The sequence below is a fragment of the Neodiprion lecontei genome, chromosome 2 (assembly GCF_021901455.1).
Source record: "Neodiprion lecontei isolate iyNeoLeco1 chromosome 2, iyNeoLeco1.1, whole genome shotgun sequence".
Taxonomy (NCBI): domain Eukaryota; kingdom Metazoa; phylum Arthropoda; class Insecta; order Hymenoptera; family Diprionidae; genus Neodiprion; species Neodiprion lecontei.
The window spans coordinates 10672394-10689804 of record NC_060261.1 but is presented as its reverse complement, the minus strand read 5'-3'; the positions used below and the strand labels follow the sequence as shown (position 1 = coordinate 10689804).

The 17411-nt window shown below is 41.4% G+C and overlaps 1 protein-coding gene across 1 annotated transcript in view; it reads right to left on the bottom strand.

Annotated features, from left to right (window-relative positions):
- The window catches only part of LOC107218576, a 77691-nt gene that overhangs the window by 14018 nt on the left and 46262 nt on the right, over positions 1-17411 (bottom strand). The window contains exons 3-4 of the mRNA XM_046732335.1: positions 8061-8163; positions 5321-5343 (exon numbers count right to left, since the gene is read on the bottom strand). Of these exons, the coding sequence (XP_046588291.1) occupies positions 5321-5343; positions 8061-8163 (126 nt within the window). The remainder of the gene's footprint in view (positions 1-5320; positions 5344-8060; positions 8164-17411) is intronic.

Genomic DNA, 17411 nt, shown 5'->3' with positions numbered 1-17411 from the left:
GTGAAATATCAGCAGCTGAAAGTGATCTAAGCGTTTCGTACACAATAGCGGGGCACGAGTCAAGCCTAGCGTTCCCTAAATCAGGGCACATCACAGACACCCTTGAGGACAGTGTGAAAATCCAACTGACACGATGTGCCTCTTGTGAATAGTACGGTTGAGCCTGATTAAGAAAAAAAATGTCGGGGACTTGTGAAGATCTATTGTTGCACATTACTCGTTTCTATATCGATCTACGGAGGTATGTAACCAGATTTGAAACTCATCCTGACTGAGTCGTTATAATTTGCGTTGCGCGCATTTCACGGCGTAAAGCTGTGCGACCAGGTGATATTGTTCCAATGAGACAGGCTGCTGCTGCTGCTGCTGCTGCAGCCGTAATCAAGAAGACATGAAGGTACGTATAAAATACCGGACTCGTGTGTCTGTATATTTCAAAAATAGTTACGGGCATTGAGGTGAGTGTAGGTACCCACAGCGAGAAAGGGCAGCTTGGGGTATTATAAGAGGAGAGCCGTATATGAAAAGCTTATTTTCTGTGGAGTCCCCGCAGCCCTGCCAACTGCATTGTGCCCTCGTCATCGGAGCAACGTGCGTCCATGTCTGAGTCCCGGACATCAGAGGGGCCGCCGAACCAGACGTGGTTTAAAAAAAACCGGGATTATGGGAATCTGATGGTTCCGGGGATCACCCCTCCGCGCATTCTACAATCGTGCCCACGCATGGTTCCGTCGGGTACAGAGCTTCCACGAGACTCGAATTGCCCGGGACCAGATCAAAAATGCCCTCTTTCTCACCGCGTTAAAATAACTTTTCTAATGATCGGCACACCAGCTTGTGATGCGACTGGTTTTCACGTTCAGCCAACTCGAGACGCGATTTGATCCTTCCAACACGACACCTCGTGGCTCTTCTTCGCAGCGCTGTTTCCGCTCTGAATATCTGGGTCAACTGTTTCTACGCAACGAATAATTCGAATGCCTCGACTTGCTAGACGGCTGGTCTCCGGGGGTCGCGAGAATCGAAATTAAAACGTTCAACGATATTACGAGCGGGATGAGGCAACTGGTTCCCGTTGCCCGGACAATTCCGAAGCAGCGGGAGGCGGCCCGGATGGATCATCTGATACGCAGCCTCCGCTCCTGCGGCAGAGCAGCCTTGTTCAGGCCCGTCTGTCCGTCTGTCCGTCTGCGGTGAATCGGGGAGAGAATGTCACTGACAGTTCAGCAGCTGATGCCAGATACCCGTGCAGTGGCCATCATGGAGCGCGTGGTAAGCGGATTACCTGACTCGCACGAGTCGACAGTTACCGCTGACGAGAGATCTATTCCCAACTTTCCTTACTGCCCTCTTCATCTTGGACTCGTCTTTTGCCCGCTATCCTTCGGATCAGAGATATCGCTGCATGTTCCTTGATACACGGATGAAGATTCTACAGTTGGCGAGTTTGCGTGTGATTCTAAGACACCCGAATTATTCTTGACATTTGAGCGAATTTAGAGGCCACTTCCATACATTTCTTCACGATTGTGGTAAAGTTTAAGCTTACAAGTTTTCGTACTTGCAATGATCGTACTTTTCGAACACTGTTTCAAAATGTTCAAGCCTGATTTTGAATAACGTGACTTCTTTGATAATTATAGCTTCTAGTAACGTTGGAGAAAGATCCCTCATCAGATTTCTTGGAAATGATCAGTGGTCAAATTAGAGGTCCGTATATGATAACATCCTAATGAACTCTCAGTCACCTGGACTTGATGCTTCCTGTGCCTTCCACACTTACAGCCACAGAGATTCTTCTGAATTCCAAATTCGAGGCTTGACACGATATTCGATAGAGGATTCAGATGATAAATTTACTTTCCAGGTGTCACGAACGACATCAATAAGTAGATTTACATTATCGGGTAGAATTTCCCGTCCCGTTCCTCGTGAGGCAATTGCAATGAACACTACATCGGGAAAAAGGAAACAAGAAATGCGAAACAGGCAAAGTAAAACGGCGTGCACCCTGCGACCGCTATCCAACCGTAACAGCGATACATTGTCAGAGAGAGACGACTGCAGATGTACATCTAAATGAAGTTTCCAGGACTATAATCCTGTAGTCCTATAGGACTAAGAGATGGTGTAAGTCGCGACGAGGATGGAAAGGACCACCAGAGATGTCGCGGTGTGTTTCCGAGGGTATAGAGGGAGGGGGATGAGGAAGTGGGTGTGCCTCGAATGTGATCCGTGGGGGAGAGAAAGAGCCTGGTGCAGGACTGATGCAGGGCTCGCGGTGAGTGTCGGGTAATTAATTCGGGTGACCCGCTGGTGTCAGTCGGATCGATGCTATCGCCGTCTCTCGCGGGTGATTTTAAATCAGAAAGTTAATTAGAAGCGACTGTCTGTCTCTTGTGTCGTGCATGGACTCGTTGTCGGAGCCTAAGGCCCGAGGCCCGAGGCTCCAAGACCGGGTTTGCTACCTTCGAGCTACCATACCGCCACCGGAACCCGCTTCGTACTCCTGGCACCAGCCGTCCGGCCCGCTCGGACCCCTTTCATTACGCGAACTAATTAAGTCTCGATGAATACCGGCGCCTTGTGTGTGCTTGTACACGATTTCGTAACGCATATTGTGAGAAAAATTTCGGTCAGGATCATTTCTGTAGACTGTATTCGGTGTCGGTTTCGTGTCGCACGATATGTTGTTGGGATTGTCACTATGCAATGCTCCATCTGGCGGAAAAAAATCAAACTCATGTAACCAGGCTGACAGCTGATCGTTGGTCATATTTTTTCGCGTTTGGATAGTAGAACAGGTATATTATTGATTACGTTTCATTAATTCATACGACATGAGTAATTTGAAATCCCGAGTATTACGATTTGCTTCGATTAAAATCAAAAACTTAGGTTATGTGGTGATAAAATGTCACCGATATTCAGGCTCTGACGTCATGAGGACATTTTCCAATAGGTACCTGAACACTATGTCACATTGAATTTTTAAATTGATCACAAAAATTGTTCTGTGGTATATCGAACTGGTCAGTTTTCCAGTGTATTACTGTTAGTTTAGAAATTCGATTTGATTATGTACATCGACTTCGTTGAATATTGCCACAAAAATTAGTCATGACTTTTTGTAAGTTCGTTCGAATACGTTTACATATCTTACAGGTATTGTATTCTGAAGAAATTTCGAGGAAAATCTATTTAACAATAATACGCTCGGTAATACGCGTCTAGAACTGTCAACTAATTTATCGTTTCAGATGAATATCGCTGTCCCACTGTATGAGACTTTCTCAGCTTAGGTTGCGACGCGATCTTATATCGTGTGACAAAGATCTCAACGTAGCTGGAATAACAATTGAGATAGCTGAGGTACTCTAGGAATCTACTTGGCTTGAATTCACTTTATAGTTGCATAAGCTATTTCTTATCTACAATTCTACATGACTGTATGTAGTGTCAAATTGAGTTAAATTTCAGAAAATTGTCAAAAAATTGATGTCTACTTTCTGAGAGCTAAGCGTATATAATATATATGTATATATATATACAACGTTTCTCTTTGAAAATGAAAAGAATTACATATAATGCAAATTATAAATCTTCCGTAACTTGAAAAGTGAAAAGTGAAAATTTTAACAGATCCCTATGATTTCTCATCAATCTCAATTGTCACATTTTCACACAGATAATTCGCGTGTATATACACACACGTGTATGTTAAAAAATTTTAAAAAAAAACAATTCATCGCGTGTGATCAATGAAAAGTGTTTTCAAGGCTTAGAGAAGAAATTTTCTTGGAAATGAGATAGATTTCTGGCAATTACAAGTCTATAACAGTTGGAAAAAAAAATAAATAAATCAATTAAAAAAAACATGGAAAAAAAAACAAACTCCACTTTGCGAGTAACAGTTGAAAACTAAGAAGGGTCGTGTTATATGTATCGTTAACCGTTCTTACTTTTTGCGGGTATCGACTATTTCTCACTTTCGTATTATATCGCGGTGTTGAAGTATAACTGGTAAATAAACCAACAAACGCGAACCGAAAAAGTATAAAGAAAATGAGGAAAAAAATTACGGAGTCGGAATTGTCAATGAAGGCAGCGGGAGCGATAGAGATAATTGGAGCGATGGGGTCCGATTTCCGAAGTTTTGCGGCCCAGTGGGGGCCCCGTCCGGGGCCCAGTGGGAGCCCCAGGTAATTGGGATCAGTTCGTCGTGTATGGTATAATATATGTGTATATAAATATATATGTATAAACATACATACATGCGTGCAAACCGGTGCCGTATACGCAGGGAACGTTAATTCGATGTAATTGGGGGCGCCGGCAGCGCCGAACCTAGTTCTGAAGCGTTTCGAACCCGTATAAGACCCGAGAAAGCCGGTTCCGATATTTGAATCGCGGGTCAGTTTCCTTCGAACGTGGGGTTGAAGTCACCGTATACCTACACCTACATATATATATATATATATGTGTGTGTGTGTGTGTGTGTATGTATATACATACTATACGAACAACAGTTGGATTGGAACTCTCTACGAACCGTGATTCGAGAGCAGGTAGTCTCACCTGGTACTCGGTTATATATCCATATGCTACCCTCGTGATATACACCGCATGCAGAGAGCGCTGCACTCCACTGCATATACAATATGCTTTTGTGTATCAATCTATTGAGTTATGGACCAGTCTCGCACAGATTGGGAACTGGTTATTCCCCCAAAGAAATCTCGGCCTTTAATCTATTCCGTTTATTAGTTTCGTTCGACGCCAATAATTGTCTATACACGTATATCAGGACCAGTGTCGGTATTATTTTTAAAATTGAAGCTATAGCGACAATGGAGGACTGATGAAGAAGATATTAGTCAGTTTTTGTCGTGATAGACGTTTTATCAGAGAAATTGTGTATTGGTTTCAACCGGATCGAGTCGACCTAATGATTTTATATTATTTTTATTGTTTTATTTGGTATTATTTTTAGCTTTCAAACTTTTTGTTGATTACCTGCTGAACACCATAGGATTTTTTTTTATATCTGAGTAAGATCTTGATTTCTGGTTCGAAATTGCAGGTGCATACAAAATATCGGAAGAATAGTTTTGAACCGAATTCGATATAATTTTTTTTATTCAAGGTGACGGATGTACTTTCAAATGCGAAATTAGGATCTCGTGTTTAAACCAGGGGTAAGACACTGTAAAAAAAAGACTGGGGCTGATAGAAGATTTCATTCTGGTTTAACGTAATACTAGTATGACCTTGTAATTAGAAAAAAATTATAGTAATCACAATTGCATTTTATAATTACCTCTGCCTGTTGCACTCTTCATTCTGAAACAAACAGAAAAATACGATTAGAATTGGTGTTAATAAATAATCTGTTTTTTTGTTACTTTAGTTTTGTTCGTCAGTGAAACGATTTTTTTCGTTTTCCTGTAAAAATGAAACCAAGTTTAATCAGATTTAATAATTTATCGAGACTTTTACAGAGTCTGTCTTTCCAAATTTCACAAACAGGTGTGACTTCGGTACCTATTCTAAGAGATCGATTTTGAAAATAGTTTTTGAGTTTTGTGTCATTTTTCAGAATTCAAAATCAGCCGAAATGGATTTGAACTAAAAGAATTTAATGATTGCCTACAAATAACGAGAAACAAGTTCTCACCAACGGAAACGTGGCACAACTTTCTCTTCTATTTTTTGCATGCGCTGTAGTGATTATACAACGATGGCAATCATAGATTCCACCCGATCCATTGTGTTTGGAGAAACATGTCCCGTATAAAAAATAATTGAAAAAAAATGTCAAAAATGAGTAGAAAAAATTACGAATCAAAACGGAGATGGTACAAGGGAAAAAAGTTAACGATTTCACGTGGAATGTCTGATAAAAAGTCCCGACTTGCAAGAACTGTTAAATCTTCTAAAATTTTACGCTTTATACGGTGTGATACCGTTTTCACAAGATTCGCCTAATCAAGGACGAGAAGAAGAGGAAATCACGCTCTGCCAACATGCGAGATTGCATAGACGGTACACCAAGTGGCGGACGAGGTTGAAGTTAGTAACGTTATCGTAACGAAAGATTGGGGAAAAAAATGACTATTTTCTTAATTTTACAACGATTTTTAGGGAACTAAGATGAAATATGAGTGTGTTTTGTTTCATTACGTTTTGCTAAATTTCAGGTAATCGCAAAAATGCGAAATACCGATTTTTCCTCAGTACGAATCGTTACGATAACGTTACTAACTTCAATACGATCCGTATTTCTGTTTCTCGGCGGTTCTTCTTTCCTCGATAATCGAGCATGAAAACCCGGAGGTGCGTATCATTCATTGAAGTTAGGTTACACAAGCATAGATAGATGCACAGAAGACGTATTATCCAGCCATAGTATACCTACGATTGTAAAAAGTACAACGCGTCGAATCGCGGATCACGCCGGGGTGCGTTTGTCTTAGTGAGAAATGATTAAGCGTCCCGATTTCCTTACCCTCGATCAATTCTGTGCGATGGCTAACCGTGTAATGTGCAATTTCAACCTACTGTATACTCGCCCCTCGGTTCAATCTACTTCTATAGGTACTCATTGCGGCATGGGGCATCTCGTTTGCCCAGCTGTCACAGATGGATTAGTCGTGGTGGATAACTAGTTAGTTAGCATCATCACCGCGTGCACATCCATTATCGATTAGTACCCATCAAAGGATCGACTGCTGTAATTCCCCGAATTTAGACGCAAGCCGATTTCCAATCGTGTGAAGGTACCGAAATTCAAATACGCTCACTCACTGTAAATTATCCTCCATTTTTCACCATTTGATCCAACGATTTCTCTTTAACGCGCCTAAAAAGTGTCCTTCTTGCAAAAACTTGTATAGAATTAATAGCGTTTCTACAGAGTGAATTACTAACTACCGCACGGTCGGTCGTCTGCTGAAATTTAATAATGCGCACGCGCTACAATCCGAGAGCGGCTGTTTGCCAGGGCTACCAACTGTTTCTAACCTCGAAAGTTTTGACAGTTTTGAACTCGGCATAACTGCCGGCGATAACTGTTAAAATTTTTGAGGTTACACTTCTGACGGTTGGTCGTCCTGACAAACAGCCGCTCTCGGATTGCAGCGCGTGCGCATTATTAAATTTCAGCAGACGACGGAACGTGCAATCGTTAATAATCCACTCTGTACACGCATTTCATACGCAATATCTGTCGTATTACTTAAAATCGTTCGAATAAATATTGGTCACTAGATCACCTAGTGCAGATGCGATACAGTCCACATGGCGAAGATCGTGAAAAACTACGTATGAAGTTAAAAATGAAAAAAAAATTTGGAAAAACAAAAGAACGGTATGGTCCAGTGACCCGAACGACCCGAGAATGGAAGCGTCGGTGTCTTCGTGTCAAAGAAAGGCGGCAGTCTGCGCTTGTAGCCGGAATAAAATGCTTGCACGAATCGGGAATAATCGAAGCTGTTACCGCAGGTATTTCGTTGCTGGTTTTTTCGTAACCCGAGTCAAATCGATTCTAGTTTTTCCCGGTCCTGATGGCACACCGGTCAACTAGCCCCATTGTCTGGACTCAGTACTGCCATCTCAGCTCTGAGCAATTCTGACTATGACTGGTCAAGCATGCCGGCAGCTACCACTTCTCTTTGCCCGAGAAGAGAGGAGTTGTTCCGCTTCGAGGCATATCCCATCGAGATGAGACACTCCGCGTTAAGAGGACCACGCATTTGGGAAACTTTATACCTGCACTGTGTGCAGCACGCCTACTCTCGACCTTACAAAGCGCCTACTATATACAACCCATCGACTCTCCGACTATCCATCCTCATTTATTCCTCATTTACACCACCGATTTTGCTTATTCGTTTTTCTAATCTCGGTTCATGATTCACGCGCGACTGAAAATGTTCGTGGTTATCATTGCCGGGTTTTTGGTGATGACAAATTTGAATCACTCGTTAACGATTATCCCGTTGGATCGAATTTCGGAGTAACGATAAGCTGTTGTCGCTAGAGTTTGCAGTGGTACCAACCTTCGACAGTGCAGGAGTGTTACCATCACCACAGCACCGATACCTGCTGATATCAACGAGACGATTACCAGTGTAAGGACCCATCCTAGCTCGCCTGGCGCTTCTGAAACACGTGGAGAAGATTTTTTTATTAGGTATAAGTGAATCGGTAAGAAGAAAGGAATGACGCTGCACGGAAAATTCTATGTAGCTACATTGGGAGAAATTATAGTTGATGGCGAACGATGTTCGGTTGACTTATTCGGCAAGTGAAAAACAGTCGTTATGGAAAACTGAGTGATAGTCTGGTGTTCGGATTCTGGGCATGTAACTTAGAATGTTAGGTATAAAATTGGTATTTGGTTAATTCGATTTCCTTAAAGCGATTTATAAATATATCGAACATATCATAGAAATCGCAGTATAATGTCAATTTCAGTGAAAAATAGACAGGAAAATGTGATTTTTAAAACAACCAATATCAAATTTTTACGATATCAGTGATATCGATGAAAGATCTAATTTTACTTTATCATCCGTGTCAGTAGCTTTTCATCCTTAGTCTGAAAAAGAAGTTTGTCAACTGAATCGAGTTGTTCGTTTTGTTGATTCGCATAATTCAGTCACATTAGCCTGATTTTCTAATACATAAATAAAGGATTTGAATAATTTAAAGACAGTATAATATACAAAAAAAAAAAAAAAAAAAAAACAGAATTCAGTGAATGCCAAATCATTACATTTATTTCTGATAATTTAATAACACGTTTAATAATTCAGCGTGGTATATTTAACCTTTAAAAATAATAGTTTCGTTCGCCTATTAGGTCGCAGGTCGAGTTTTTCTAAAACTTAGTTACAAATCGCGTTGAATATAAGATGTACGTGTATATAAAGCATCTGATAATTAGCAAGTGGATGTATAAAATACGCCGCAGGGATGCTGAAAGTTTATCACAGGCGGGGACGTGGTTTTTTTACCGGCTCGTCCTTTGCCCCCGGCGTCCGTTCGGACGGGTACAAAAAGAGCATTAAAAGGTGTTTGCAGAAATTTTGTGCAAAACGGCGACTCGCACACGTAGGCGCGAGTTTAATTAGGGCTTTAAACCAGTCGGATTCTTGTTATACTCGCGGGTATAAATATTAATTGGTATTTACGCATCACCTTCTTTACTCGCTTTGAAATCGTGACGAAATATCCCTCGTTTATTCCCATCACGAAACACTTACGAATGTCGCATCGAGTATTTTATACACTATGTATTCCCTCGGATTGCGGTGTACCTAAATATCTGTAGGAATTGGTTCCGTCTTCCCTAATTAATTACCATTTATCACCACAACCGAGTACGTCTCTCGATGTCTGTCGTTGAGCTTTTTTTTTTATCCTTCTACTTCTTCTTCTTCTTCTTCTTCTTCTTCTTCTTCTCCTACTCGAGACACCAAATTGATTTCCTTTGATCACTACTATTTACACACGACGTGGAATATATTATCACATGACCCTTGTTTCTCTTTTATTTCTTATTTTTCTTCTCCTCCCTTTTCACCATTCCACACCGAATATTCTCACTTCAGGCTCATATTTCTTCACCCACGAATCGCTCGCTGCTGCTGTTGCTGGCAAGGCGACTCGGCTTTTTTCTATGCATCCCACAGTACCATGCGAGTGCAGCGGTGTGACAGGAAACCCGAAACTGTATCCTTGTAGCGTTAAAATCATTGACATCTATCGAAAAACGTTGGACGAATAAAAATCCTGTCGGGAATTTTAGAGAAACACGAAGAACCTTCGCCCTGAGAATTAATCTAGTGTAAAGTAGAAAACGAGTGAACGAAAGCGATGGGGAAATAATTTGTTGATAACTATTGACGATTTCCTAACAAATTAGTTCAGGTTAAAGTAGAAATTTTTTTCCCTATTTCTTAGACATTGAATAAAAATATTGAAATTAGGATATTTGTTACTCTGAATGACGATAAAAAAAGTAATATATGTAATAATACCCAATCGATGTCTGATCATAACCACTTTTGATATTGGTCAAAAAAATTTCTGCTCTTGTCCCAACTCTGAAACAGTACCCTGAATTTTTTTTAGTTTTTCTATTCAAATGGTTGATTATTGATAAATATTGAGAGTGAGTTTGAAAAGGACATTTTGTAATATTCTCAAAAACTGTATTCTCTTTTCCAAATATTTCACTCATGATGGGCCGATTTTTTGTCAAGTTTTTCAAAACTCTCAATTTCTTTCAACTAAAACATTGTTTAAACAGTGTAAAATTGCCAAATAATTCACACAATTTCTACTTTTCACATAGAATATTTCTAGACCGGTTTCATTATGAAGTTAATAAAAAATCTGGGATGAGCTAAAAAATAGACACAAATGGTTGCATAATGGTACCGGTCTAGGAATGTTCTAAGTAAAAAGTAGAAGTTTTGAGAATTTTTCAGGGACTTCCCGAACATCCAAACAATTTTTTAGTTGGCCAAAGAAATTGAAAGTGCTGAACAAAAATGGAAACAAATCGACCGATCATTGGCCCGGTCTTGAAATGTTTGTAGTAGAAAATACAGTTTTTGATAATTTTTTGAGAATTCTAATAAAGGTTATTTTCAAAATCGCTTTAAATATTTCGAAATAATTGAGGAATGGAAAATCTGAAACATTCAGGGCACTGTTTCAGAGTTGCGACAATTATATGTGTAAAAAAAATTTAAACAAAATCAAAGATGTTGAGGGTCAGAATTTGGTTGGGTTCGCCTAGAATTCTCTTATATAACTACAGCCTGGTCTATATGAAAAAGGCACAATGTACGTACATACAGCAAGTATATAAACCAACCACCGAAAACTTCGAAACGAAACTTCCCAAAAGAGATCAATGAATACGTGAAGCGGAGGAAAAAGAGCGATTCAAAGGCAACAGACGAACCCTCGGCTAATTAGTTGCCCAAAGTTCGGACTATTAAGCCGGTAGGCAGCTATTAAGCAGAAGCCGGCTAATAGCTCGGGATATTATTTATATCCAACGTTCCATACCGTCGCTACTTCATATGCTTAAATAATACAGGAAAGATCATATACCTCATACGTTAATACTTGCATTCCGGGTAAAAAGGGTATGAAAAGGGTTGAAAAAAAAGGGTATAAAGAAAAATATGAGAAAGAATTAGTTACAGAATGAAGAAATGAAAAAAAAAAGATACAAACTCAGACTATCAGCATTAACTAGATGCGGGGCTGATGGACGGAAACAAAAAACATACAACGACTCACCGATTGGGCTATAAGGTATTGTAAATGTCGATGGACGGACGAGGAAGTAAATGATTCCAGACCTCCAACCGGACTCTGAATTCTTATCTGATACAAGGATCAGATCCTATATTCTACATACATAGAGCCCATTTTTCTCGTCAAAATTGTTATTGTTATTGTTATCGTTGTTGTGATTATGTCAGGCGAACGATGGAGAAAAATAAGAAGGGATAAAGAAAAGAAAACGTTAATAAATGGAAGCAAAATAAAAGTCGGGTTAACACGTCGACACGTAAGTTTGAATTAACGGGTACAGGTTCCACGCGCTTGTACGCACGAAGATCAAAGTCAGAGAAACACGAGCGAGAAGGGACTTCGAACGGAGGGGAAAAATGATCGACCGATCGGTAGTCGCGCCTTGACGGGAATGAAACGCCTTCGAGCTGGTTAAACTTTCACGTGAGAAAACTGCCCACCATTTGCATCCGAACGAAAAAGAAACAAAACAAACAAAAAAAGAAAATTAATTATTATTTATTTATTTTTTATTCTTTTTTGTTCATCTCGAATTCGCAGGCTAGGCAGGCTTTTCGTAAATTATTCGCTGAAACTCATCGAACTTGTCCTTAATTATTATTGGATATATTTCGTGAATCGTATTCTCTGCGAGGTGATTTCGTTGAAAATGTGCACTATAAATAAATAAATAAAAAACCCAGGGAATATCGTAATTGTTCATTTCCCTTGACCGGATGAAAGAATTCACACCACGAGGAGGACGCCGAGGGTAAAACGAACGGTCGTTTTATTCCTGGATTCGAAATGCCCCCTGGAGCGAGAAGCATAGGATGATTACAAGCCGTGGCTCCATGGCCTCGAGAACCATCGCCTAACGTGGGCTTCGAGGAGCAATTTTATAGAGGATATATCGAGTTGATCAGCTTCGCCTACACGGCTCTGCCCGGTTAGGGATAATAGGTATAAGAAATTGGGAATATCGCACCTTTCCTGCGAACCGCTACAGGAATATCTCAGAGAGAGCGAAAGGGATTTGAGATTTGAGAGGGAGAGAGAGAGGAGGGTCTGGCACCTTCTCCTCGGCATCTCAGACTTTGGACGGCGACCCCCCGTCGCCTCGACAAATCGTCCCGCAGTGCTCGTCTCCACATCGGCATCCCCGACTCTCTTATTTGAGGCGCCGATAATCACGACATGTATTATTATTTGGGGGCTCGGAAATTAATCGTGGCGAAATTTGAAAGTGAGAGGTTAACAATAATTCGGTCCACCTTGAAAAGATTTGACTCTATTCGTACAGAAACTTCTGCAATATTGGAAATCGAAATAATGCATGATATACGATACTTAAATCCTAGTGAAATCATTGCAAGTAGTCTGAAATTATTCCACATATGAAAAATCGTCTTGACTTTGGTGAAACTCACATCAAAATATTCTTCAATAAATTGCGAAGTTCTCTTTTTTAAATGACGAATGTTTCAGTTATTGGTGCAGGTATTGGGAAAACTTTTAACCACTGAAATGTAATGACCGAAGTAAGAATCGTTGGCGAAGAATGGCGGAAGGAAACGAATAAACTTTTCTATATTGGAATTCTTTTTTAATAGCCGACTCAATTCAACTAATTCAAAGTCATTTGAAGTGCAACAAAAATGGAACGAAGCTTGTTGTTCCCAAGGTGTTGACATCCCAGACATATAAATTACCAACCAACCAAATGTGATTTGTCTCTAAATATCAGATAATTGGTGGTCGATACTTCCCGGAAATTTGTCCACAAAGTGTTCACCACTAACAACGTATAATTTCCTCTTTGCAAAAGAAAGAAAAAGATCGTCCGCGCCTCGCGTATAATATTATAATTGAGCCATCTCGAGGCAAAGATGCGGTTTCGCCGCTGACACTACGGGGAAATATTATTACTCTTTCCATTGAGTATTCGGCCGTGTTCTCCAGCCTTCGGGGAAAGGCAGGGGCCTCTTCAATTAGAGATTCCACGAGCCGGCGATCCCATCGGGGTCCGCAATCGGTGGCGTGCAGGTCGACCAAAGAACGGTTGACATCGTTTCACTCCTGTCTTTACGAGTATAAGAAACCGCAGGATGATGACTCGTTCCAAGATTGAATCAGCCTCGAACAGGAAGGATTCCATTTCACGAGAATCGATTGGTTTCTCACGTGAAAGACGTCAGTAATAACATGACACCTTCAGGCACCCACCGACCGACGTCTGACTCTTGTAGTAATTGGCATGGACGTGCCAAGTATTACCTGCATCATGTGTGCCCTCGGGTGTGTTGAGTTAGTGGGAACACTTAAACTTGAATTGACACCCAACTCCGGTTGAAAACTTAGGTTCAGTTAAGATTTGACGCTCATTCGACGCGCGATGGAGTCTTTGGAATGTACGATTAGGATCACTGAGACGTATCGCTTCGTCGTTTCTCATCACACTTAAATCTTATATCTCGCAGATTCGAAATATCTACATGTAATGAAAATTGTAATATGAATAAACCGACGAGCTTGCAATCCATGCCGTAGATATAAATTTGTAGTATCAACTTTCGTTAGCGTCCTTTTGAACCAAAGTATGTGGATATGATCTTGATCACGAAGCGAAATGAGAAAATCTTCTGCAATCTACCTCCAGTTCTTGACAGGTATATGTTCGAGCAGTTAAGGAAGGGTACGAAAGCAAAATGGCGTCCGAGGATTGATTGAACTGCACCGTTATCATCGGCAGATACATTTGAACGACGATCAGATAAGGACGTCAGTCGAATAAATTGAGTGTCGTATCTGACATTGCAGGATTTGCAGCGTTGGAAGAGGTCAAAGAGCGTCGGTTGAACGCTGTGCAGTATAAGGTGCAGGTTTTATTCCTACGGAAGTGATGGTTGGTGGTTGAGCCGGATTGACATCTCAGGGGCCGATAACGCGATCGGATGGATGGCGTGCATGGTCTTCGGGTGTCTTCCATCTTCTCTCCTCACTTTAAGGTATTCACAGAAATATTGTGACCGTTAATTACCGCGCGGTTATAAACGGCAAGACAGACACGTTCTGTTTCAGAAGCTGGAAGGGATACGACCTGGGAACAATTCGGTTGTGTGTTAAAGGCGCCGTTTGAAGAACAACGAAGGGGCGCCCCTTTGACCCTTTCGGCATCCTCGGCAGTAGCACCACCAGCAGCACCATCAGCAAGCAGCCTGCTGCACAAGCCCACGGAGAATCGTAAAAAGCAAATAAAAGTGATTTGACGTACGTTTGTTTGCGTTCAAGAGGAGCTTCCCTTCACCCTTCGTCTGACCACTTGAAACAACGGAGCCTTGTACATCATCCGGCTCCAAAAGCCCGGGGACCGGGTGACGGGCAGGTCGAAAATGCCTACCTCTGTCTCTCGTCCATCGGGCCTATAGTTCTCTATCACGAAAGAGATGAAGAAGACCTCTCTTCCTTGCCTCTTTGTGGTGCCTCCTTGTCCCTTTATAACCGGCTCTATACCTCCAGAGCCTGTCGCGTGCAGAATGCTGCCGCTGTTGCTGCTGCTGCTGTTGCTGGTGCCGCCGCATGCATGCTCTGTGCCTTGTGAGAAAATTTTTCTTCAACACCTCGTTGTTCTTTCTGAACGTAGATGGATACTCGACGATGAAGAAGATGAAGAAAAAAAATCATTTGGTCATTTGAACTAAGAGCTAAGTACCGTTGCGTACATTAATCCTGCTTAAGACACACCTTGACAATTATACGATACTTTTACGTACAGGAATGGTGTTTTTAGAAATATGTTAATTTTTTTTATAAAGTGAAATATCACCGCTCGACTTATTCCATCAAAAATACAATCCTTAACGGTATTTTCCTTCCGTTATGATAAACGATACGTGAGAATCAACAGTCTTACGAAGTTCATATCTAATATGTGATTATGACTCGTTAACTTTTATAATTGTCCGTATGTTCAGCGAATTATGTACTGTCCAAGTCACAATGGACCGTTCAGAAATTAAATGATAGACGTGGAAAAGCAAAAATCTTGTTTGATAAAAAAATGACATCCATCCTTAGAAACCGAACTGTTAATACAAATACAGTGTGCAGTGCATTATGTGTTATTCGTAATTCGAATAGATGCACCATTTTCGGCCACGTTTGTAAGATTGTGTGCACTCACGAATGTGACTTTTAATTAATTCGATTATTACTGAATTAGTAACGGAAATCTGACATTGAAAAATTGAATTTATTATTGTTTATAAATTGGTATTCACGAAGACCAAAGCACTTTAGTGCCTGTACCGAGGTACCGAATATGTCCACAACATGGTACTACGGTCACTAAAACCGGTACATCTACCCTATCAACCATCTCGCCCTGATGGATGTGATAGACTTTCTTCAAGGTACGAAACGACCCAACTTGAGCTCGACGCTCGTGTTCCGTGTTATAAAAAAGGGCTGCACGAGGTATTGGAGTATAACGATGATACAAAAATAGGGATACATGTCGGGCTGTCAATCGGTATGTCGATGAGGCCACACCTTCGCGGAGGGATAGGAACAAACCGAAGATCAGGGAGTAGCGTGTGTACCGCCGGTTAGTACCTGCGTGTATGCCGTAGCTGTAGGTAAGAACAGAGGGACGCGGTGTAACATCGTACCAACGCGTTTGCCCATCGGCCCATCGCGTCTGTCGTTGCCCAGGAACGTATAACCGAGTCGAGCCAAGTCGCGCCTCTCGGTCTCACAATCAGATCGGATGGCGGATAGCGAGAAGAGCCGATCGATCACTAGGTGATGGATCTGTTGCCAGTTATCCTTCATCCCCGTCATTCGTCCCTCTCTAAATCCTCTTCAACTTCACTCGTCCCTCCCTTTCTATCGTCGCTGTTGTTAGGTGTTCACATCCAGAGAAACGTTTCGATACGTTGCACCTATCGCGAGCCGGATTGCAAGCCAACACTTAGAGAAACTGTACTGGGAATCCCGCTATTCTAATCTAGGGAAAACGATGTCAGGTTGAACTTTATCACGTTAGTGTAACGATGCATTTCTTAGGAAAAACCTCTCGACTTCAGAATAGCAACAAATTCAGTGATCCCTGTCAAGGAGAAAAAAATACTCATGTTCTTCAAACCAAATTTCATCAAAGTCACTTTGAACTTGGAAAATTGTAAGTTTTTTAAATGCTTGAAAAACGAAAAAATTCGTGTTGACCGGTGTTAGCTCAGGTGAAGAAACGATAATATGGAGGAGACATCGAGGAACAATAGAATTTCAATCAACTCTCGAGGGGGGCTATGATCAGCAGGCCGCCATTAAAGGAGCGGCACGGGGGCAGCGAGTTCTTCGATTCGGCTCAAGGAATTAAATTGCAGCTGTCATTGTTACGGAGAAAGGAAATGAACACCAAATTACTACTTTGGGAGCACCGCGACGATCGCGCAACCATTGCACGGCCCACGGTTCGTTGCGTTTGAAATCCATCAGCCATTTTGGACTTCTCGCGTTCCGTGACATCGCTGTTCAACTATCCAAGACTAAGACGCTTAAAGATTTTTGGAACTCGTAAGCGGTTCGAAAATAACGGCTGCACCTGCCTCACGTTCCGTCTGATTTGTGCGAGATTAAATTCTCGAGTTTATAACAATTTCGACGTTTTGAGGCTCAGTGTCATTAAATTCAAAATGATAGATCCGACATAGTGGATCGAAATTTAAAATTGGTGGAATTGTAGAGAAGAACGAATACTGGAAGATCAATTGTGCTGAGTCTTGGACTGCGGACTTTGTGGTCAACTCTGAAAGCCTACTGTTTTTGTACCAGAATTTGAAGTTCGACCCAACGTAACACTGACAATCGATTCCCACGCTTGTCTAATCCGCGACACTAAAATGTGGGAGAATAACGAAAGCTGCAGATAACTGAAAATATAATAAAGATGATTTGGGGACGGCGTAAGGAAACCCGAGGGAAGACGTTTTGGAAACCGTGAGATAAAACGTGAAATTCGAAAGAGCTAGCACGGGGTCCAACGGAGCGGCAGACGACGACCTTTTACTGGTGACCAGAGAGTTTAA